This window comes from Atractosteus spatula, chromosome 12, assembly GCF_055471065.1.
Source record: "Atractosteus spatula isolate fAtrSpa1 chromosome 12, fAtrSpa1.hap1, whole genome shotgun sequence".
NCBI lineage: Eukaryota > Metazoa > Chordata > Actinopteri > Semionotiformes > Lepisosteidae > Atractosteus > Atractosteus spatula.
Window position 1 is genome coordinate 42,626,906 of NC_142717.1, and position 25,766 is coordinate 42,652,671.

At 37.3% G+C, this 25,766-nt stretch overlaps 1 protein-coding gene across 1 annotated transcript; it reads left to right on the forward strand.

Moving 5' to 3' along the window:
* The first annotated feature begins 547 nt into the window (after nucleotides 1–547).
* LOC148823129 (putative acyl-CoA dehydrogenase 6) lies at nucleotides 548–25,618 on the forward strand. Its single transcript, XM_088928602.1, has 10 exons — nucleotides 548–619; nucleotides 997–1,341; nucleotides 8,026–8,146; nucleotides 16,265–16,394; nucleotides 16,622–16,728; nucleotides 17,293–17,460; nucleotides 17,798–17,971; nucleotides 18,625–18,786; nucleotides 19,139–19,289; nucleotides 25,250–25,618. The coding sequence occupies exons 1-10, from the start codon at nucleotides 548–550 to the stop codon at nucleotides 25,341–25,343; spliced, it is 1,524 nt and encodes a 507-aa protein (XP_088784728.1). The 3' UTR covers nucleotides 25,344–25,618.
* The last annotated feature ends 148 nt before the right edge of the window (nucleotides 25,619–25,766 follow it).

Consider the following 25,766-nt stretch of genomic DNA (forward strand, 5'->3'; position numbering starts at 1 on the left):
TTCTGAACACTCCTCTTAAAGCACTATACAGGTAAAAAATTAAGTTCTAAAAAAGTAATGGGATTTATTCTAAATAAAGTCCCATCAATGCATTGTACTATTTTAGCACAACATTCCTTGACTTGAAATGTACACTTTTAACCATACAGTATATTCTATCATTGTTTGCTTTTCTTATGAAAATCCTCAATTTTTCACCCGAGCTCTGTGTTTTCCATTTTATATGTACTGTATAGAATATGGTTTTGCTACCTGCGTGGAACATTCAGCACTTGTCCACATTAAATGTCATGAGCTAGGTGCCCAATTTTAATTACCCTTGCTGTCGTTTCTGTAACATGCATTTTAAATCATACTGTATATGGGAGGGATTACTGTCCAACATTATCAAGATTATAAATGCATTTTTAATGGAGAATGGATTCCTGGTTCATATTGCAGCGTAAGGAGTCGAAGATACTATGAGCAAACCAAACACTGGTGGACTACACCGTACTTGACCGGTCCCTGAAGATGAATCCGTGATGTACAGTAGAATCTGTTGATGATGTGGAATGAGCTGAGACCCCTGGAGAGCAGCGGTGCTGACTTTGCTCATAGTGGATTTTTACCACGCCGTGTCTGAAGCGTGGCATCTCAAAGTTTTAACGCCATAGCTGTGTAGAGTCCCTGTAACTACTCCGTGTTGTACGCATGTCATGAGAATTAACGTGTGAATTCCAAATGTGTACATTATATTATCACTGAACTCTTTTTGAGACGCGCTAAATGGTTTTTATTGATCATTTCATTCAAGAGGTTCAATAGTTTTCATTCAGGAATGTTTTTTTTTTAATGTAGACGGATTCGTCAATTTAACGACTTCTCGTCGCATCAATAGGAAAGGAAAAAAATCCTCACCCCCTCTGTAAAACGTTTGTATTTGTTCCGTACCCGTATTACGAATGACCTCGGAGTGCGACGTATATTTGGGCAGATTTCTGTTTTCCGCAAAAGGCACAGTTTGAGACTTGCTCAATTGCTCAAATTGACAACCATCGTACCTACAGTCCTGCCCTACATCCCCACAATGTCTTTGACCCTCCGCACAAGTGCCACACGTTTCAAAAAGCGCATGTGCTGATCTCGGAAGCTGCGGCCACAATGTTTGTGTGCAAAGGCGTTCAGCGATTGAATTTCACCCGTCAACTCCGCCAGTTTCAGTCAGCTCTGCCGGTCCTCAGTGGAAGGGCATACTCGGAAAATGGCTCTCATAAACACAAAGCGGTTTCTACATCCGCAGCATCAAATCATCTGATATTTACTGAGGAGCATTTCGCCTTGAAGGAGTCTCTGAGAAAGGTACGAGATTCACCAGCGCCGCAGTCATCTACTGCACGACCCAAGTTCGACTCTTTTTTTTTTGTTTTGGTCCATGTCAATTCCAGTTTAGGTCCTGAACCTGTATTTTGGTGTAATTTAAAACAAAAACTGGTCTAATTTGCTCGAAAGGTAGTAGCAAAACAAGTTCCCGAATGCAAAGTATCGTGTTTACTGGGTGAAAGGTGACTCATAGTTTTGCCCCCCCTCTCGGTTTACAGCTGCAGCAAAACACGGATCCCACAATCACTGGTGGCCATGACGTGACATCGTTGTATTTGAGCTTCTCTCTCTATATTCTTCTTTATTCTTAATATTCATGGACTTGAGACTTTAAAACACACAAGGCAATGCTCGGAGTGAGCAGCGGCTCCTTCCGCCTTTGAAACGGCCTGTTGGTTTGCGTTGTGTCGCGGGCGCGCAGCCGCAGTTCACCTTATAATAAACCAGCTGTTAATTCGGCAGTTTTGAGTAATGCTGTCATCTCAGCAGTTTCAACTGTCATTCGAATAATAATAATAATAATAATTATTATTATTATTATTATTGTTATTCGAATATAATATAATTATTATCACACCTGAAGAAGGCTCCACGGCCGAAACGTTGTGTTTTCTTTCTTTTTTTCAGCATGGAATAAACCTATTACTTGTTCCTAATAATAATAATAATAATAATAATAATAATAATAATAACAACAATAATAATAACTGTTGTTGTGTAGAGTCGCAAAACGGACTTTAAATTTAAATAGCCTGTTCTTACAGTAATTCCTTGACTACAATAGATTATATTAATGAACCCCTAGAACCTTTATGTACAGACTTAATTCTTTAGGATTAATTCTTTAGGATTAATTCTTTAGGTTTCCTTTCATCTTTTTTATAATGTCGTGTTACATTCTGAATTGAGTACAGTACACTGTACTTAACGCGTAAACGATCCATTGTTAATTAGCGATCTGACAGTTCAGACTCTAAAACGACACCATGTAGGACACGATTCCTACAATGAAGTCCTTCGTTAAGATTTTGAATGTCTTAACCATTCAAAATGTAGCGTGGTTGTCATGAGCAGTATTTGCATTACATTGTCATCGAGATTCTCTGTTTCCAAAGATCGGCAGAAAAATGCGGTTTCCTCGGGGCAATAAGTCTTGTTCTTGTGTCCAGTTAATTTAAAATTATAGCGACGACGTTTGTTTTTGGTAATTCACTCCAAACCGACTAGAAAATGAACAGAATCTTTAGGGGATTAAAGGAATTTACAGTGGTGGCTGGTGTTACAGAAAAACAGACAAAAGAGTCTGCTTTATATGTGCTTTATTCAGATATTGAAAATAAATATTGTGAATAAATGGTAATGCAAACAGGAATTAATAAAAAACAGGCTTCTTTCAGACTTGCCCTTTAAGCCATTTTGGGTTTTATTAGATAAAATTTCCTTTCCATAATCCAACAGCAGGTGAAGGGATTTATGAAGTTAAACATAAAATTGAGGTTTTCTGGTTTTACGTATCTATATTATGTACAAAAGCCTAAAGCAGATCTAAACTAAGAACCTACATTATTAAAGACACATTTGTCATCTTCTGTTTTCCAGTTTCAGGTACAAAAATGAAAACCTCCTTTCCACATTAACAGTGAAATGGAACATTGTCTGTTGTAAGGTGGAGGAGAGACGTGCCCTTAATGCAGAAAACATTATCTTTTTAACTACAGCGCAGGGGGAGCCTAAAATATTTCCATGCACTACTAGTTCCAAGTGGCATTGGATTAATTCATGGGGAAAAAAATTGTTCACTATAAATAATAATGTTTCAAGAATAAGTTTTTATTGGTTCCTTCTGGCTGTGAAGAGGAAGAGGAGAAGAAATAAGATGGGTCATGTTAGCAAAAAATCTGGCCATCATGCAAAAGCATGAATAGATAATGCCTGTCAATACCTCGAGGAATGTGAAAGCCAACTACCAGAAAAATTTCTATGGAGTAAAATCGGAGTAAGGAAATCCACCTCAGGGCACGTTTTATGTAATTATAAAACTATTGTAGAGCTCACTGAAGCTCAGTACCCTCAGGCAGTGTTTTAACAATGACACAGATAAGTAAATACACACTGAACTTGAAAAAAAAACAGTACAGTAACCCATCCATTTTCTAACCACTTCATCCTAGTGGAGGTTTAGTCTATCCCAGCAGCAGCAGGCACAGCTGCAGGATACACCTTGAACATGAAGCAGGTCTATTGCACATCACACACAGACACACACATACTGTACTGTACACACACTCACGCCAGGGCCAGTTTTCCCAGAAGCCCATTAACCTACCAGCATGTCTTTGGATGGTGGGAGAAAACTCAAACAGACAGCAATCCAAGGTCCAGAGCTGCATCCAGGGTGAGGCAGAAATGCTAACCACTGTGCCACTGTATAGGCCAGAAATGTAACTAGAGAAAAACAAGCTGCACAAAAAGTGAGTACAGCCTCATTTTTGTTCGTAGCAATTACACACCATTTAAAAGTATGTTGCATTTATTAATTGGATTATGTAGAATGTTTACGTTTCATAATACATACACTGCTCTTTGCTTTTTTTATAAGGAGGTTTTGGATGGCCCACACCTCAATCCAATCTGCATATTTCTGAGCTTTCTCTGGTGCTGTGGTTCTCAGTGACTGTCTTTACATAGTGTGTGAATTTCTACAAACCAGCTGCTTTCTTCGACTTTTAGCCTTGAATTTGTTTTGAACTGTAGTTAAAATGGAATGTGCCTGACTTTGAAGTCCCATACTGTTTAAGAAGTATGAGTCTTAAGGCAATGGGAAAGTCAGAAAAAAAACTGTGCTACAAATACAAAAATCAGATCAGTAGAAGCTAAAAACTTCTACGGGGAACTTATATCATAGGATACTGAGCTATTTATGAGCAGAGAATAACACTCTGAATCTATGAAATCTGAAATCAAAATAAACTTTTGACTTTTCATGATCCTGACTTCTGAAGAGTTTCTTAGGCTGGAGGGGATAGGGGTTTCACTTCATATAATAACTGTAAAAAAACATGATTATACATGTTAATATAAATATTAACACATGATTATATAAAGAAAACTCAGAATACTTTTTATTTAGAGTCTATCACACACAACAGTGAAGTCAGTTCTGTTAAATCCTGGGTGTACTGTGTATTTGCTAAGAACAAGAAAGAAAGGCATTAGTGCTTTCTAATGTGAATATGTTTTGAAAGTTGATACAGTATCGTCTCAGTGACGACATGTGCGCACAGACCTGACAAATATGTATCAGAAGTATCAATTCAGTAAATTTAAAATGATAATTTATCGTTCAGCCTTACACTGTATTTGCTGTGTTGTGTGAAGTTTTATATTTATGGTGCTTAACTCCTTCAGTTGCACAAGTCAGCACTTTGCTTTCTGGTGAACTGGGTCAAGACATGAACAGAAGCTATCAGAAGGCAAAGATAAAAAGCACTCTGAAGGTTGGATAGAGTCCACTACAGAATTAATATTTTTATCTCCAAATCTTTATTTATTATTATATTTATGATTTATCTCAGAATATTGTCTCTATTGGTTGTTTTGGTGTTGATGTTGATCGGTGTAATTTTTTTGTTTGTTTTAACATTTTTTATTTTCCCTTTATCTTCATAGTTAGACAAACATTGATGCTTGCAGCTGTCCTGATGTTAATCAAAAGCAAAGATTTTCTCTAGGCTGTCACATTGAAATAGCATAGCAGCCTAATTAAATCTGTTTCCTTGTTCTATTCTTGATTCATTGAACCTCCCTTCCTTTTTCAGTCATGGAATTTCTTAATCTGCAGAGTATATACAGTATAGCACCACCTAATGCTCTCGAACACTGAGGAATGCTGGCCTGTTACTCCTGAAACCTGTGTAAATGAGAAGCTGTTTACTTTCCTGATTTGTCATTCAATGAGGCTTGAAGCTGAAGGGGGGGGAGTACTATACGTGTATTTACAGACAAGTGCTGCCAGATTGTCTTTCAGAATGAAGCACATTTATGATGTAGGCCTGTGTGTTACTTCTGGAGAATGAATTTATTGGAGAGCTCTTTCCTTGATTTGAATCCTGTACAAATTCTGAATGTAAGCTGTTTTCATGTAGTGAGGGGGGTATTTAAAGTATTCAAATAACTTCAATGGCATGACTGATGGATTACCGGTTTTGCCCAAGTGGTAACGATTAACAAGATTTTTACAGACATTTATGGTGTGAACATATAAATAGACATTTACAGACACTACAGGAGACGTACTGTGTTATTATTTGAGAGGTGAAGTTGCTGCTCCTCGGGCTGTGACAGGAGATCACACACTGCGCCGCCAGCTCCATTGAGGTACCTTACCCCTCGCCCAGTAGGACTGGGAGCTGTTCTGGTTCTGGCAGGTGTGGGAATTCTGGTATTAGATTTGATATTTTAGCAAGTAATGTTTGTCTAATCCCAGAGTGTTTCTCTCAGTGCAACAGGGTACCTGTAACTGATGCAGTTCCACACGGTCTTCAGATACTTGTGAATGGAAGATCTAAGGGGGTGTTCAGTTGCTGTAGGGGAGGAGATTCACTATCTACTGGAGTCAGTTACATCAGTTAAAGTCTCAAAGCACTAATTTGCCATTTTGAAAATGTTTAAAACTCTCAGTTCTATTATTCTTTGTGTGGTTTGTTGGTCAAAAGTCTTAATTTTCCTAGGTTAATGGTTACAATTGAAAACATAACTGTTTTTCTAACTACCATTGGTAAATTGGACAGCAGGCAATAGATCGTATTTCTTCTAATAGTAACATTTTGCTTTACTACACTTTTCATTATTGATATAGTTAACAGTTTATTAAAAATAAAATGAGATTGAAAGTGCCAAATGAGCAGGGAATACTATTGATATTTTTTAAATAGCTTCAGACAACTTTCATTTTATTTTGATGTGTTTTTTGTTAACAGTTATGATTATGGATGGTACTAATGTTTGCATTGTTCCAGTGAACCAATAAGTATTTTCAGTGACTTAGGCAAACTCATATACCCACTCATGAAAGGTCAGTTGAATGTCATGGCCATTAAAAGTGTCAGAATGTGAAAGATTGTTAGCTTTTGGATTGAAAGTAAGTAAACTAAATTACACATGTCATTTAGTAAAATGCAATGTTGTTAATGCTTTAAGCTTAAATTAAATACATCAGTTGCACCTTAAATCACAATTTGGATTGTGTGGTGCAGTATTTCCAAAATGTTGCCGAATGTTTTTATACTGGTGGCATGGAATGAGCTAAGGATCGAAGAGGCTGTTGTTTTGCAGTTTAACCCATCCTGTACCTCATGGGTACAGGGCAGGACTCCTTTTTTAGGATCTGTGCTACTGTTATTCATTTTTGGGTATATAATGTCTAGCTTTTCTCCTTTGTGTTTCCTTTCCCCACCAATTGTTTAGCACTGCAGACCTGAGCCGTGCTGGTAATCTCAAACCGAATCCAGATAGCGCATGTTCTTAAAATGACCAGCTGTGAAACGTCAAGTAGAATTTGACCACTGTGTGGTAGATTGAACACCAGGAATGACAATGTCTCCCCGCTCACACCTACTTTTATGCTTGAACCATGCCCATTAGCAATTACTGTACAAACATTCGAGTATGCTGGGTAGAGAAAAATGTCTTTGGTCACGAATATTGCACACTGGCAGAGGTCACTGAAACCAACTTAATAATGTAACTGGAGAATTTCATTGCCTGCTTCAAGAAATGATTACTACAGCTAAGTTTTATCCTTGAACCAATTGTATAATTTCTTCCTCGATCGAGTAATTTCTAAATGTATGTCTTTAAGAAACAGACATTAAAACATCTGAAGAATTTATTACTCAGTCGTAGTAGAGTAATAGCAGAGCCCTACTAACATTAGTTCTTCCTAGAACTTTTATTAGATATTTACATTTTAACTTAAATATTTTTATCATTTTCTTTTGCTGTTTACTTTGTATTTCAGTTCCTTATTTTAAAATAAAGTAAAATGTCCACTCCAGTCCATGTTTTAGGAGATGAAACAGTGTCAGGTCTGGGGCAGCTCTCTTTTGCAGCCAAATTAGCCTTTAGACAGTTCTTCTTTGAACCAATATAATAAACTGCAATTCCTAATCGTGCCATTAGAAATAAAGATCTGCTATTTTACCGTTTCCTTTGTAATGATGATGTACTCAAATGGTATTTTCCAGTTTGTCCAAACTTTAGTATGCATGTCAATAATTACTGAGCCAAGATAAATCTAACATTTAGTGGAAATGAACAAATCCCTTCTCTCCCTACCACACACACACACGCACAATTTCCTAAAAACCCTTGTTGTTCTAAATGTAAAAGTGATGCAAGAAACACAACATGTTTTGTACTTTGTACCCCTGTCAGCAATAGTAATGAAATGGGAATGCCGGTTTGTACAGGTGAAAGTAAAAACGCTCTTGACACCAGTTTGAAATAGCACCCTTTCAGCATAGAATAAAGCTATTACCTGTAAAATTGTATAAGTTTCATGCGACCTAGTCCAGGTTTTTGACTGTTATGGAGTACTATGATATTTTATGTTAGAAAGAGTCTTACCGTCCTGTGTCTGGATGTTTTTGTTATCTGTTACAGATCATTGATAAAGAGATAAACCCTTTTGTTGATGAATGGGAAGAGGCAGGACAATTCCCAGCCCACAGGGTGTTTAAGATTCTTGGCAGTGCTGGTTTCTTGGGGGTCAACAAGCCAACAGGTATGGAAATAAATAATCAAATGGATCGATATTCAGTTAAACTAACATGCCTGTAGTAATGCTAATTTAAAAAAAAGCCTCAGCCAAAACAACTGTGTTGACTACTGTCATAAAATAATAACTTTGGCTTTTAGTCTCTTATAGTGCTTGAACTTCTATAGTATGCACCTTGATTGAAGTAATTTTTAAAATTTTCCTATCGATAAACTCTTTTAGTTACATAACACTTATTAATTTGTAGTTTCTGAATGATAAAAAATGCTAACTGTTTCATTAGTTTATTTAAGAACTTTAGTGGTTTGAACATTTGTAATATGGCATCGATGTAACATTCAAGAAACCAAACCAAATGGAGGAATAAGCATATGTAAAAAAATCTGGCTGTGGACTTTGTTGTATAAAATAAATGTAACCATTTAATATAGGTACTGTATGAATGAAGCTAAATTAAGCTAACATACTGTAGTGTAAGTTTACCTACCATTTGCAGGTTTCTTTCTAAATGTACAGTATATATGCTGTATAGTTATGACATTTTAAGACAATATGGAGGTATTTGTGTTGCAGTAGGAGATAGTGATATAGCTTTTACAGTAAGTATAGGAACAGCAGGACTGAGGACTGAGGAGTTTGTGCTGTGGAAACCTGCATCTCAAATCTGGAGGTCAGGCGAGAGCAAGCAGTGCATTAGTAAGTGCTGACTATGTGAGAAGAGTATTATCAGATCACAGGATTATACCAAGGGACAGACAGGGCTGCTGAAGGTGTAAATTTACTAAAATAACTATAGTTAATCCCGTCATTTACAACTGCCCTTAACAGCATTGTCAGAGTAAATTACTTTTTGTAATGCGGTTGTTTTTAAGAGTCATTCATTTCCAACACAGGGAACCTTTTCGCTGACTGGTTCAATATTTCTGCTGTAGTATGTTTGGGAGCAGGCTGGTGTGCCTGAAACATTGGTTCTTAATCATTTCTATAGCTTCTTAAAACGTGAGCTGGATGCAGTCAGGACTTAACTGGAAAAGTATCCATCCACTGCAGAATGCATGACTTTCTCCACAAATGTGCTTATTTCTAAGACATCAGTTGTTTTTTTAAAACAGTACTATGCTTAGTTATTTTAATACTTCATGGTACTAACTTTCAATTTTTGATGTGTATGATACCATTGCAGTAGAATAAAATGAATTCATTGTTGGTGTTGGTGTTAGAACATGATTACTGTATGCAAACAACATACATTGACATCTTAGATTGATGGACTTGAACTGAGTGATGTTTGAACTGAATGTGTTTTTACGATCCAACCCTGCTTTTGTTAGTTTTATTCATAGAAGCCTTCATTTCATTTGTACAATAAAGTACGTACAGGTCAAGGCCGATAGTGGCCTTGTATTAATTACTATTTAATTACCATTTAACTAATTACTATTTCATTACTATTTAATGAGTCTATTCTTGAAGATGGGGAGAAAGCAGCAGTGTGCAGGGAGCACCGTTTCACAGCCTCGAAAACAATAACTAAAAAGCTAAATTAACATTATTCAAATTAAGATGAATTAAATTGACAATACAAGCATAAGCAGTTCTGAGGTTCTTTACTGTCCAAGCAAGACGTAAATTATAGTGACCCTTTTGGTTCTTTTTCTTCTTAACATCATATTTTCGGAACATCACGTTTTATTAACTGGAACCTCTCTTTGTTCAATGCAGTTCATGTTATTTCTCACCCCTGCTGGCAAGCTATTGTCTTCCTTCATTTGTCATTGTGTTTGGCTGTGTAAGAATTTCCTCTGTCAACCCGAATTTGAGCGGTTTTCAGAAATGACCTTTAAGGGTGGTGAATATCGCTTTGGAAGGTTTGACATGAAAATTGACTTATTAGTCAACCAAAAACCAACTTGTTTATTTACCTTGCACTCCTCTGGCAATTCAAAGCGCTGTATTTTGCCAACAATGTATGAGTCTGCTCAGTATAATCACAAAGGATTGTGATACAGTGTTAACGGAGCTTATGCTGTCTATTAAGACTTGATGGGGGAAAAAAAGGAATTTTTGACCATTCACCGAATTTGTGTTCACTCATTTAACAGAGCTCAAACAGGACCTAAAGTAGTCCAAACTTAAATTGGGTTATCTGAAGAGACAATGGGGATCACATAATGGGCTGAGGGTGACACTGTGGCTAAGGATTTGCACCTGTGGCTGGAAGGTTGCCGGTTCAAATCCTGTGGCCGGCAGAGGAATCCTACTCCGGTGGGCTCCTGAGTGAGGCTCTTAACCCCAGCTGCCCTAGGGGTGCTGTATAAATGGCTGACCCTGCGCTCTGACCCCAGGTTTCTCTCTCCCCGTCTGTGTGCCTGTGTGTCTCATGGAGAGCAAGCTGGGGTATGCGAAAAGACAAATTCCTAATGCAAGAAGTTTTATATGGCTAATAAAGTGATCTGATCTGATAAACCACAGCGGATCTCTGCTTGTTGTTGTTTGACTTTTCCAGTGCAGCATTAACCTACACCAATTCCTTACTGGTCATGCAAATTTGTTAGAAGACTTGAAACAAATATAAGATCAAACAACTGAAATTTTTACCCATTTAACATAGAAACACTAAAGTAATGACACTGGTTCACCTTTAAAGCATATATAGCATAACTAAAAAAACTTATTTCTAAGGATTTCCCCTCTAGGCCAATTCTATGTTTTCAGCACATTTTCAGTTTTGTTAGATGACCAAGCTCTAGTTAGAATGCACAAAAAAGATTATTTAAAAAAATATAATTAAAATATATAGCCAGAATGTAAATACATTTTATTTCCCTTGAGATTGTTTTAACAAACTTCAACGTAATCAGTTGCTAACCAAGTTATATTAAAACCAGTGTTCATCTTTGAAAGAACCGAATTAAATAAATTATCATTGTATTGTATCGCCTGAAAATGATGCAGCTGATTAAAAAATGATTACAACTCTGAGTGAACATATTAATTCATTTAAATTTTAAATGAAGAACATTTTCTTGTACTGCATTGTGAAAGTAAGCATTATCCCCACTTTATTTTTTTCTGATGAATCACATTATTTTTGCAGTAATTAAGCGGATTTCTCTGGTAGCAATTAAGGGTATTAAATTACATTTGAGCTGCCTCTTTACTTCTGCTTGCTCAGTGGAGTGTTTGTACACTTGTATATTATTGTAGCGAACAAGCAGTAGTTTATTATTTGTTAACACTGAGTTGCTTGTTTTTTAATATGATATTCATTTAGCTCAAAAAGCAAATCACAGCAGGGATTCAATTTGTGATTCGACAATCATAGCATTGATTCATTTTCAAAAAGGGAGCTGATGAATATTAGAATATTTTCTAAAACTATACTATTTAAGATCATAAGGTGGCATTTTGGATAGCATTGCTGCTGGGCCCTGGACACACTGATGGGTTACGTACTGGGTCCAAAGACGTACTGGGAGGTGAATTCGCTTTTGTCAAGTTGGCCCTGGTGTGAGTGTGTGCATTTGTGTCAGTGTGTGCCCTGACATGGACTGGTGTCCTGTCCAGGGTGTATCCTGCCTTGCGCTCATTACCTGCAAAGATGGGCTGTGGCACCCCCATTACCCTGTTTTGGATAAAGTGGTTAGAAGAGGGATGAACGCATCATATGGTCAGTTAAATCAGTCTATAATCCACTGAAACTTTACGGTTCTATAGTGCTACACACAGACTCGGAAGAAAGATGACTTTTTACCCAATAGTAGATAAAAAACGTGATGAAATACTTCTGAAGATACAGTCAAACCCCAACAGTGCAATTGTGATAAAGGAGTTATTCTTGCTATACTTGGATTTAACCCTCTAAGGTGTGTTTATAACCTGGCTGTATGAAGGAGGTAGTTTAAGGTTCAGTGTGATGAATGTCAGAAGAGGGTGAAGGTGATGGAGCTGGGGATGATGAATGAATGCAGAGAGAGTGTTGTGGTTCTGAGGACGGCGGCTGTGGTGCTGCAGGGGATGGTGATGGACTTCAGGGTGTTAAATGTTGGGAAAGGGTGGCAGTGGCGAGATTGAGCATTGCCAGGAGAGAATCACATGGAGGGTCCATACTCATATACTCCTGTGAGCTTGGATTGGTCAGAAATGGTCTTTGTCTTCTTCCTGAACTTTCATTGTGACCTACAGTTGTCCAGAACTGTGTCTTTCTTATGCTCAAGCATAATTTCATATTTCATTTCAGGTTTCATCATTTTCTAAGATACGCTATCATTGTACTAACAGTTTAAATGAAGCTAGGAAACTACTATGATAGAAAAGAAACAGGAAGTAATTTATGAGAGAACTATGTTCTCTTGTAATTGTGGAATGCCATCACTCATAATTACAGTATCTTAAAGTTTATGAATGTGAGTTTTTTTAGAACAGTTTTTCTCCCAATTACCTTGATTATGTGTAATCATCTGTATCAAATGCATTACATTTCCATAAACCGTTAATGATACATTATGAAGAATTAATTTAAACACAAAATGATTAGAATTTAAAGAGAGTTATAAATTATTTATATGATATTAGCACTGTATTTTCTGAAAATGAGATTTTCCAGATTAAAAAAAAAACTTTCAGAATTAAATTTACTATTGAGGCTTTGGAAAACGCAGCTTAAAACTATTACTTATGCCTTTGCACCAAAAAAAGAGAGAAAGTCTTAAGTGCTTCTTTGTAGTTCTAATACCTTGATCACAAAGTTGATGCACTATTGAGGTCATCAAGCCAGCGATAACTGTCATCAAGGGTTTAAACTTTTGTACTTGAGAAGTCGGTGGGGGTTTGTACACTGTTGTGGGTAGAGCAGACAAGATGCTGACAGGAGAAGAAAAGCACTCTCCCTTTTTTGTATTTTACTTCAGATTTATGACGGACCCCAAAACATACTGATAGGCGAAATAGGTTCTGAGAAAACTGGTCCTGGTGTGCGTGTATGTGTGTTTGTGTCTGTCTGCCCTGCGATGGGGTGGCGTTCCGAGATGTCCCACCTTGCACCCACTGCTTGCCAAGATAGGATCCTTTGCTTCCAGGACCAGAGCTAAACAATAAGGACATAAATAATCCAGCTGTTAAATTATTGATCATAAATATGCAGCTGTTCCAGGTCTTTATGGATTGATGACTAGGGCTGACCTATTAAAGAGCTGGATGGCGGCTCTTTAGGACCAGGGTTGGCCATCTCTGAAGCAGATGTTGATCTTTCCCTGCACTTGTTTCCCTTCGTGTTTGTGCAGATGTTTTCTTTAGGCCTGAACATCACCCTGTGTTTCCTCTCAGTTACAGCGTGACCTGCCTTTGTGCTCACTGTTGGAATGTTCCATTTCTGTTCCTTCTGGTTTATCTCTGCAGCTGCTTGTTTCCTTGTAGCACTGATGTCATCTTTGACCTCAGATTGTCTTGTTTACATTAATGAACCTATCTGACCATATCTTATGACCAATTTATAGTTGTAGGCTTTTTTTTTTTCCTAAAAGGTAAAAGTAGCATGGCATATAATTTTGACCCTTGATTGCACTGCGCGTAAGGTATGATTTAGATGCACTCTCTTCCATGATGTCATCTTGTGCGTGTGTGTGTGTCACCATTGTGCTGCAGAGCTTTTTATGATGTCGTACTCAAGAAATATATTGAACTTAATGAAATAAAAAAGATAATTAAAAATAATTATAACTGTATTGGTAAGGTCACTATTTACAAGCTTTTTTAAAAATGAATTCTTTGCTTGTATGCTTATTCCTTTAATTGACTTTTGCGGTCACTAAATGAAGTTCTTAACAAAGCTCTGAATATGTTTTATAAAATGCTGGGAATTACATATGGAGGTTTTAGAAATAGAACCGTCAAATATATAGGAAAGAGGTATAGGAAAGAGTTGTGTTATGTTATAAAAACCTAAATGTATATTAAGCATTAAAAGAAGCTTACTACTTCCATGCAGTAACTTTAACAAATTCATGCAATTATTATCATGAAATGGACATAGTTTTCTAACAGCTTCACTGACCTCTTATTTAACAAACATGACGTGAGTCAATTACTGTAATTTTGTTTATTTAAAAAATCCCATAGGCAGTTTTAATCAAGAAGGACTCTATTGTGAAAGTTACAGGCTACTGTAGTTGTGTGTGTGACTTCTATTGCAATCAGTGCAGTCTGTACATCTGTGATGCATGCTTTGTATCAGGTTGCATTCATTCCCATTCCTCTTAATAATAAGCAGAATAAGCATGGATAATTTACTGGTCTCTGAGCCCCAGATACCATGTCAGCCTAGTTTATCCCAAAAATATTCCAAAAGACTCAAGTCTGTCAAGTGGGGCAAGTGCATCCAGTCACATTCTGATCACAGAAGAAAGCCATTGTTACATGAACAGCATGAGGATGTGGGTTGTCCTGCTGGTCCTGTTGTCACGTCAGCATGAGCCTACAGAAAGGGTAGAGAGACTTCATCACTGTAGGGCCACATAGTCTGGGCACAGCTTGTCACGACATGGAATTTCTCAATGCAGTGGAACTGGCAGTGTGGAAACAATCACAGAGCTGGAGCAACATGATGTATCAGTCTAGGCGTTGTAACTCATTGTCACCCAGATCGCAGCTCATCATTAACAGATAGTGTTTGACTGCAAAGTCTTGTATGCCTGGCCTCTGTACTGATGGCACAGAAGTCTTGTTCTCAGGATAATCTGGGGACAATGATTCCTTTCTTTGTTTTGCTGTATTAATTTTAATCAGGCTTGATATTCAACAAGTTAAATCATAACTCATAACCTGAGCCCAATCAATGCTCTCATTAATTAGGTGACTTAGTGCTTATGCAACAGTCAAAGTCTCTCAAGCTTATTGCAGTCATTAAGTATCACTTAAATGATGCCAAAAACATTTACTCACTATGCAAAATCCATATGCTTTTATTTTTCCGGGAACATCCATGCATAAAGTGATAATTTTCTTCTGATGCATCTTGTACATTGAAGTCCACCTTCCAGGCTTCCTGAAGGGAGCCAATTATCTCTGAGCCAATTTCTTTGTGATCTTTTATTGTGTCCTTTCATTAATGAAATAACGGATTCAATAATAAATGGGGAAAATGTAATAAAATGTGCTTTTTTATAAAAAGGCAGTACCTTTTCAAATATGTTAAAAGGGCATTATCATTGCGGAATTTGTTCTTTTTGACCTATTATGAAAGCATCCATTAGCTTTATGATTTAGTAACTTTAGCTTGCTTCAATAACACATAATTTACAATTGAGACTCGTTGCTCTTGTTTCTTCAGGCAGGAAATTATCCTTAAATCTGAACCACTGTATTGCTTTAGTGGTCTAACCATAAGTTTCCCATTTTGAGTACTCTTAGAGTGCATTTACTGTGCTATTTAAATAAATGTGCTTGAATAAAGAGCGTATCATTTTATTTTTTTTCCAGTTTTAATTATTGAGAAATTTCTGGGAATAAAGAGAGATTTTTAAGATGCTTAAAGTTATAGCAAAAGTTTATTGGATCCTCTGCTTCATTTTCACAGTGACACATGTTGTAATCATTTCTCTGTGAAGAGATGTCCGAGTCAGCTGCAGACGACAAATCTACTTCTTTAACATCTGAAGGAGGAACTTGTGTATTAACAGTGCTTTTTGATGTAAAGCACCTCGAGGGTCTTTCTTAAGTAAAGTAATAGAATAGAATCGCAAGCTCAGTTTTTGAACTTGAGGAAAATACTGTAAATAACTTTGACCGAGGCAAGTTTCTAAATTGGCCAGTTTGGAATGGGCACTTTTGAAATTCCTAAAGATGGGCAGAAGGGATGAAATAAAAAAAAACAAATGTGTAAAGAAAGCTTGGTCCCTTGCCCATTTTGTTTGGGGAGTAAATTATGTTCATATTAAATTCTATCCATGCTGAACTGATGTTATATGAAACGGAACATTTGTGACAAATTGAGCAGTTAAGCACGGGAAAGAGTGCAATATGGTATGTAGGCTGTATTTTTTATTCTAGTAAAGTATGCGGCAGAAGTGTATTTTTTTATATTTTTAAACGTTTTTTTCCAGTAAAACTTTTTTTTTTCATGCACAGAGTATGGAGGCCTGGGCCTGGACTTCAGCTACAGCGTTGCGGTGGCTGAGGAGCTGGGAAATATTCGTTGTGGAGGGATCCCCATGGCTATAGGAGTTCAGTCTGACATGGCAACACCAGCACTGGCAAGGTATAGGCAATGTGACAAGTCAAAGATGCTTTTATCTGTTATTCCTGCAAGACAACATTACGAAATCCAGTCTTGAGTGGATGGTTGAATTCAAAGGTTTAAGCATTTTGCAGCTGTGTATTGAATCAAAGTTGTGAGTGAATTTTACCTGGTTCAAATGCTGTTTGACAACAAACAGATTCTTGCAATACATGACAATCTCTCTTATGGAATATTTTGCCTTTAAGATTTGGCTCTTCGGAGCTGAAAAAGGAGTTTCTCACGCCAACTATAATGGGAGATAAAGTGGTTTGCCTTGGTGTGAGTGAGGCTGGTGCTGGCTCAGATGTTGCAAGTAAGTTTTGATGAATAATTTTCAGATCATTTAGTTTCAATATGCTGCAAGCCTGAGTGGCTCATAACAAGAGCTTTTTATTCTCCTATTTCTACATCAGTGATGTTGCCTTTTTTGTGCATCAAGGTCATTAAGCGCATGTTATCTGGAAATATTTCCTGGGATATATAATAGAGTCGTAAGAGCATCTAGAGTGTTTTGGTTCAGTATTTGCATTACAGATGCCTGGCAGTTTGAAGATAAAGCACTGCGTGGCATGGGAAGATGTGCTGGGCGTCATGTGAAAGGTTTCAAACAATAGGAGGACATTTGTTCTATCTAACAAACTGTGTTTACGTGCAGAATATTATAAATAGTTATAAAGTCTGCAGCTTGCTTTGGATAAAAGGAAAAGCCAAATAAATTGATGAAAAAACATAACATGTTTTTAAATAAAGAACCTAAAGGAGTGTGAAACACTTAGAAAAGTCTAGACTGTATGCATGACTCAGTTTTGAACTGGCTTTATGTCTTTAAAAATGCACAATGAGCATGAAGATGCATTTCAAATCTACTTCTGTTAAGGCATCAAGACTAAAGCTGTGAGGAAGGGTGATGACTATATAATAAATGGCAGCAAGATGTGGACTACAAATGGGACACAAGCTGACTGGATGTGTCTTCTGGCAAACACCACTGATGGGCCACCCCACAGAAACAAGTCCCTGATCTGTCTGCCGATGAAATTGCCTGGTGAGAAGGAATGCATCGTCTTACCACCGTAAAGAGCTGATTTGTCTGTTTATTTAGTTCTGTTATGCATGATTTTTTATGAAAAAATCCAGTAAGGCTCCTTTCTAAGGCACCTAATTTTCCAAGCTTTAATTATCTAAAAAATGTACATTTAAAGATATTGTTAGGAAACATTTCATAATGAAAGGCAGAACTGTAAAAGGGCCAGATTTCCCCTCTAGGCAAGATGCCAAAGTTATTCATTTATTATGGAGTGCACAGTTTTCCTGAAGGAAAAAATCAGGAGGGTTGTAGGCGTTTCACATTTTACTCATGCATTCTTTTTTTTCCCACGAAGGGGTTCACATAGCTAGAAAAATCGAGAAAATTGGAATGAAGTCGTCAGACACGGCTGAGGTCTTTTTTGAGGATGTCTGCGTTCCTTGCAAGTACCTCATTGGGGAGGAAGGGATGGGGTTCACGTATCAGATGCTCCAGTTCCAGGAAGAGCGAATGTGGGGAGTGGCCAACAGTAAGCTACGTCAACGTCGATCCAGCCGTGGGAGTGAAGGGCTCTGAGTAGTAATGTAGCCTATTGAATAGCTACTCTTCCCGTGTATTTGACTTGTTTAAGATTCCCTTGTGGAATCAAAGTGGACAGGATACAAGTCATGGAACCATTAAGTTATAGTATTTTTCACAATATACAGAAATCTGTCTGCTGACTGGCTGAGATCTATTTTTTTGCTCAAAATAAATAACTGCAAGGGCATTTAGAGTAGGCATTTCTACAGAACAACACCATGTGTTGCTTTCCAGTTAATGCTTAGTCACATAAGCCATGTGGCACTAATACTATTTCCATTAATATGCAACAAATGTGTATGCTTTCCTTTATCTAAGAAATAATAATTTTCTCAGAGAACACTCATCGCCTGTGGAGTCATGGCTGATAAGGAATTGTCTTATTTATTTGAACAGCCTGATATATACTGATGGAAAAAAGAAACACAACATTTTGCAATATAATGTACTGTACATTCTACATCTCTGTAATAAGTCAGTAATAGTCTGGTCTTCAGCGCGCAAATTTAGTATAGCAAATTCTGACAAATTGTTCAGGGTATGCATTTTGGTGGACTAAAATTTTTCACCCGTTTTCTCGTGTGTGTGTTTTCTTTTGAGTTTTGACTTCAATGCAGAATGTCATTCAGGAAACCATCGAATACACCAAGCAGCGCAAGATTTTCGGCCAGCCCGTCCTGCACCACCAGACAGTCCATTTCCGCTTGGCGGAGCTGCAGACGGAGGTGGAGCTGCTGCGGTCTCTGCTCTACCACGCGACAGGTGGGGACAGTGCAGACCACCTGGCGGTTTCCGAGAAGCTCATTCAAGGCTGGCTGTGTGGTTTCCAGCTGTTACCCTGAGCATTTCCTTGGGAAACTGCAAACACTGGTTCTTGGATTTTTTTTGCTTATTTCATCGTAGAAACTGATGACCAACAGCAAAATGATGTCATCCTGAAATGGCTCACTTTGACACATTAAGAATTTTGTGATTCTCAAAAAAAAAAAGACTTTCTGTGTAGTGTGCATTTTTGTTCTTGGAGCGTGGTACCCCATTTACTTGTCATGGTTTTTGCCTTGGATTAACTAAATGGTGACAAATTATTTCTTTGTCTCTGTTTTTACTCTTCCAGATCTTTATGTGAAGGGCAATGATGTCACCAAACTGGCATCTATGGCAAAACTCAAAGGAGGTCGTTTGGCTCGTACTCTGAGCGACAGTTGTCTGCAGTTCTGGGGGGGAATGGGATACACCAGTGATGTTTTTGTCAGCAGATTTTACAGGTATGTTATTAGGTAGAACTTTACAGATGGTGCTATAATGTCGTGCTGGGCAGACTATGATGGATTAATCTGACTCCCACAGGATTGAAAACACTACTGATTTGATGTCTTCTTAAATTTATAGTGAGAGAGAATTAAATCAAGGCATGAAAGAAGACAAAAGTAAAAGCTGATGGAGAGCTGAATTCAGACTCTTCTAGATAATGTGGGGTAGATTAAAAAGACAAACAGCGAAGAGTAAAATTAAAATCAGGAAGGTTATTTGAAAATTGTATGATGCACTAGTAAGGCCTCTTTTAGAATATGGCATACAGTTTTCATTATTACATTATAGCAAAGATATTCCCGCTCTGTAATCAGTCCAGAGAAGAGCAACGAGATACATTCTGGGAGTTAAAGGAATGTCCTAGACTCAAGGAACTTAACCTTTTTAGTTTTGAAATGAGAACCATATGTGGGAATTTTCAAAACAGCCAAGGGCACTGACAAACCAGCCCTCCAAAGGGCATCTTCAGAATGAACAGTGAAACAATAACCAGAGGAAACAAGAGGAAACTCTATGGTAGTGTGTTTAATATTGAGAACAGGAGGTACTTTTTTATCCAGTGGTTTGTGGGAGTAAGGAATAAGCTAATCGGTTATGTTGTAGAAGCCAATTCCCTGGCTTCTTTCAAGAAACAACTCGATGAGATGCTAGGATCAGTTAGCTTCTAACTACTTAACAGTCTAGATGGGCCAAATGGCCTCCCTTCATTTGTGTGTGTTCGTATGTTGATTAGTTTCTGATTCTTTGATAAATGATGAAGAATATGATGAAACACAGGCGAGTGGTGATGAAAGTAGAATAATGACCTCTGGGAATTAGCAGCCATAATAGGGTATCTTTTGATGTATACTTACTTTCAATCTCTAAAACATTTAAAAAAAGATGACTCATAAGTTTGGAAAAGCAGGCTTTGGAGGAATTAGGCAGCGAAGTGTGAGCAGATGGATACAGAATCAACTGAAGGATGGTCATACTTCAAAAACATCATGCTAAAGGCCCAAAACAAATGTATCCTTAAAATAATAAAGTCAGCGTCTAGAGAGGTATGACCCAAATAGTTTAATGGAGATACTGAGAAAAAATTGAACGGAAGGGAGCACTTTACAGACTGTGCAAAAGGGCCTGAAATTTCAGAGACCGTAAAAGAGCTTCAGGCGTTGAAAATATATTACAGGCATTAGAATTGCCAAGAGGGAGAAAAGCATATTTCATTTGAGATAAAAAAGTGATGCAAAACATTTCTTCTTTTACTGTAACAGTAAATAAACTGTTAAATACCTTACAAGCTATTAGGAATCAATTATATTGATATTGATGGAGGACAACAAAATAAGGCAAAGATCTTAAATTGATTTTTCAACAGGTTTGTAGATTAGAAAATGTCAATAAAAAGCTCCATGTTACAGAAGGAGCTTCGTCTGGGGCTGGAATGGCTAGAAGCCAATACGCCCCCAATTCCTGATGCTGTTTCATACTCCTGGAAATGAAGAGTGGTATTCATAGACCCCCTAGCAAGGATATTTTAATTCCATATCTTAATCCACAGACTGGAATATTAAAGATCAAGCACAAATTTAGTAAGGAGAGCACAGAACTGCATCAGGAAACTATATCACTAACTTTCGCTGTAGGTAAAGATTTGAAAATGAAAATTAGAACTAAATGGCAAGAATATGTATAAAACAGTGAGATTTTAAACAATAGCCAATGTGGACTGTGATGTCATATAAAAGGTTGATTCTCAGATTTAAAGCCAAACCATAGTTCCACGATAATGGATGTGAATCAAGAACTGGTTAGCAATCAGAAAACAACATGTCATGTTAAGAAGCACAACATTTAATTGGGCAGATTTACAAGCACTGGTGTACCACAGGGATCTATTATGGTCCAGTGTCAGTGTCGGTCTATTGTTATGTTTTGAGAGTGAGCTAATAAAGAATTGTAGGTTTTGCAAAATAAGCTACCACTCTGTGAAGAGTACACCATGTGGATATCGTTGCACTTGTTCAATCAAATGCTTTTTGATGTAGTTTTATATTAATTTTTAATGTTCATTATGCTTTAATTGTGTTAGTAAAATTAGGAAATTTCATTTCTAATAAATAAATAATCATGGTTCCTATGCTGATGCCTAATATTTGTAGATTACATCATAATTCCTCCTCTTGCACTTATAATAGGACCTGTTCTAGATGTCTAGAATAGTTGGTAAGAAATGGGTGGATTTTGCAGGTGTTGCTCAAGATGAAGCATCGGGAATATGCCAGAGAAGAAATATGTTGACAATAGGAGGTGGAGGGGTCAGAGTGGGGCTTTTGCCAGCAGAGGAGGTGAATAGGGTGATGTTGATGTTGCAGAATGGGTGCAGATTTGTGCAGGTTTTGGCATTTCTCTGATATCTCTGGTCATCTAAACATGGCTGTGCAGCTGGCACTCGGATTGCAATTAGAGTTAATCTCCTCAGTGCTGACATCTCACAATTCTTCTGCCTTCCTGTCTTTAACAATCTTGCACAACTGAGGACTGGGAATTTGCCAGTGAAACAGACCAGGGTGCGCGGAACTTTCAGACAAGCCGACTACAATGGCAGAGCATTTTGAAAAGGTCTTTTCGCCCCTAAGTGAGCTGAAGCCATTTGCTTTATTATATTGCTCAGAGGCCCATTGGAATTTGACATTGCTTCACAGGAGAGATGTTTGCCAGCTGCTTGCTCTGCTCAGAACAGATTTGAAGAGGATCTCCTTTATGTTTGTGCAGTGGATGAAGACATCGTCAGCCAGCTGTAGAAAAGGGCAGTCCCGTGTTAGGACAGAGCTTCTCTGGCTCTGATCTTTGTTTCTGTTGTCAGTATGTTGCCCAGTCTACACAGAACATTCCCCTTGATAGCAAGCTTAAAAAAATAACAAACATAGCTCGCGGATAGCAACCTCACTGGAGAAGTGCCGAGAGCCTGTAAATCCTCTATTTCTACCTTCAAAGCATTTCCACAACATATTGTTGCCCAGGCTTCATTAAGTAAATGTTCTTCAAAAAGGTTACAGATAAGAGGAGGTGGATAGGCTCCAGTCCTCCAATGGCCCTGTAGTATATTAGATAAAGCAGTTAGAAAATGGATGGACAGACAGATGAGAGAAAGCCATTTGAGCCACTTATTCCAAGTATATTAAACACAAGTTTATTGTCTTTGTGTTTAATGTATATTTCTTTCTAAACAAATCAATGTGGCTGTAATTGGGGTTGTCTGAGGGCTTCAGCATCCTGTTAATCTACTGTAGCCAGCACACCACTGCTGTAATCTCATGTTTGTTAACTGCTGAACATAAGTAAACTCATGCTACATGTACTCTGCACAACACCAGAAAACTAACTTAAAAGTACAAAAATCAGTATTAGTATTGGCATGTGCAATGTAATTAGTTTTTACTCATTTCCTTTGTTAAATTTGGTAGTATTTTACTGAGGTGGTCCAGGGAAAGTGTTAGCAGGAGGTTCCTGGTTCACTGCACTGTGCTTTGATTCATCAGGGGTCATCCTGTGCAAAGAAGAGGGAAAAAAACAATTCCTGTTTGAAGAATGTGACCAAAGCACAATCCGTACTTCACATATTGTTGAAAATGTGACGCATTCATACGTTCTTACTCTGCAGCAGTTCATTCAGATTCTGTTCTGCTTCTTACAGTGTTGCACATGATAGACAAAGAGGCAGAAAAATGCAGTGACATCTTTAGGAAACTCATTCAATAAATCCTTAAGTCAAATCCTTGTTATCAATTATATAGGGAATGTTTTGGTGTGGAGAAAGATTTTGGCAGGGCTCCTGAATTGGGAACAGGTGTGCAAGATACACAATGGTACACAGATATTGTGGAACATTGCCATGCATATGCATTGTGTACTCCCAGCCCTATAAAAGCAACACATCACTATACATTTACTGTTACCATGCCTCCACTGTTGCAGGAACAGCTATTACAGAAAACTGTACTATTTGAGCAGTGAGCAGTAGTCTATTTGCAGTCTTTTAAGGAGGACCCTTGCATGAATATGTGAGACCACAGAGGAGCCCTGCCACCAGTGCCTTTTTACTCATCGTTCACTGTTAGTTGATCCAGGCTTAATAATAGTCTAAAAAATAGTCTTTTTCTGTTTGCAGTAATATTCCTTTAAATTAGAGAAATCTCTCTCTATAGGAGTTTTAATTGTAGTAATTCCTACATGTTTTTTTATTTAACGAGCAGATTTTCACTTTTTTCTAGTATTGGCTTGTGTGTGTTAAGTGCGTAGAGTACAGGATAGGACCTAATGTTTATGCATTTGCTTACGACTGCAATGATGTCAGAACTGTACTGTAATAAAGAGAGGAGTGTTATTGTTTTCCTAGCTATAGTTCATGCTTCAGTTAATGACTTTAAGCACATTACTTGAATAATTAACCAGGAATTGTATTGTTTTCATACCTAGGAACCATTCTGTGCTGTATTAAGGTGAGGTTTTGTTGTTTAAAGGAACGTGATTTAGATTCATTTCCATCATTTCACATTCCAAGCAGGTTTTGAAGAACAATTCAGATCATATACAGTAATCCCTCGTTATTAATTTGATTGTGGAGGTGTACACCTCCACACCTGCTGGTTTTTGTTCCAGAATAGCTCTCAATTATGCAATTGAACCCTTAATTAACTTACTAGGCTTTAATTCAGCTGTTTGGTTGCTTTCTGCTTTTAAGCATGTTAAAGGTCACCTTTTACACTTTTCCTAAAATAAAACCCCAAATGCTTGTGTAGAAAAAAAAACGTGTTTAACTAGCTTAAATTATAGACTTTAATTAGTAATTAAGCTGAGCTGGAATGAAAAAAAATACAAATGTGAGGATCTCCAGGGCCAGGATTGGGAATCCCTAACCTAATGCATGGAATATTAAATATGATTACATAGGTTACAGGATTTTGAAATGAAATATCAAAAATGGGACATAGGTGATGGAAATGCATTATGTCTTCCTGATACAGCACTGATCACATTCTAGACTGCTCAGGAATGACAGTGGTACAAGTTTGAGTTTTCCTTTGTTCATATCATGCGTATTTTATTTCACTTTTAAAGTCATCTTTTTTTAAGATTGTATGCTGAATTGTCCCTAAAACACAATCTTATAACCTATATGATTATATAAGAAATTTATTTCCTATAAAAAAAAATACTCTACCCAGGCTCCCATTTCAGAGAACGGGTGGAATACACTTTCAGGGGAAATCACATGCTTGCGATAACAGTTATTGATGTACCAAGAGAAAATGACATTTTTCATAAAGCATTTTCGTAGACAAGAGTCTGTTCATTACATTTCTGCCGAGTTTCAAGAAATATGGAAGTGTATTATTTGTATACATACAGTCCAATTTTTCTTTCAGTGCAGCAGAAAGTTGAAAAATGAGTTTTGTGCCACCGTGATTTGTGCTCTGCAGTGCTTCTGTCCTTTTTGTGAAGATGTAAATGTGGAGCAGATTTGATTATTTCAGATAGAGAACTCCTACAGCTATAGTTACCTGCTCCTTTGAAGTGGCTTCGGACTGCAGGAAAGAGCAGGCAAAGCGAGGAAGAATAGAACATCGTTCTGTAAATGAGAAGATCAGAAATGGGTGATAACATTGCAGTTCGAATTTATGAATTTGATTTCATCCTTGTTGCACACTGCTGACGCCTAGTGGTGTGGCAAATTAAGGAACAACAAATATTGTAAAGCCACAATTTTAAAATTCTCTGTTGTATTGAGTTTTGTTCGGAACTAAAAATTCAGAGTACATTTTTAGCCTCTCAGGTTTTAAAGAGCAAATGTACATTTCAGATTTGACTGGCAGAATAGTGTAAGTAAAACGTTGCTGTTATAATTGAATTTTTCTGCTTCATGCAGAGACGCCAGACTGATGTCTATAGGAGCCGGAGCAGATGAGGTCATGCTGTCCATTATATGCAAGTACATGGACACCCTTCCAAACAAGAAATGAGTTCAGTCAGCAGGAACTACCTTCATTAACAGTTCGTCCAATGATCTCCTTTGTGAAAAATTGTACTTTTGTATAATAAATGCAGAAATGTACAGAATAAAATGTAGATGCATTGATAAGCAGGCTGTAATGTTTACTCATATTTAATATCGAGAAAGGAATGGGATTCATTAGAAAGGTTAGTTAGAAAAATAGTTTAAACTGTGCCTTAATTTGTCCACTTATCTTGCATTTATATTCATTTTAAATTAATACAATAAACTTCTAAACCCAAAGGTTGTTTATTATTTCATGGTCTATCCCCATTATCATTTACAATTTTCAAACTATTAAAATAATTTAATTGCCTGGGAAATAGAAAGTCAAAATATCCCTTTGAAACACCTATTGCAAATTAACATTCCTATTTGCAAAACAACAACA

Coding starts and splice junctions, on each gene's coding strand:
- LOC148823129 (XM_088928602.1), top strand. CDS start 548: ATGTGGAATGAGCTGAGACCCCTGGAGAGCAGCGGTGCTGACTTTGCT. Junction 17,972..18,624: donor AATGTGGGGAGTGGCCAACA/GTAAGCTACGTC, acceptor TTTTCTTTTGAG/TTTTGACTTCAATGCAGAAT. Junction 18,787..19,138: donor TCTGCTCTACCACGCGACAG/GTGGGGACAGTG, acceptor TTACTCTTCCAG/ATCTTTATGTGAAGGGCAAT.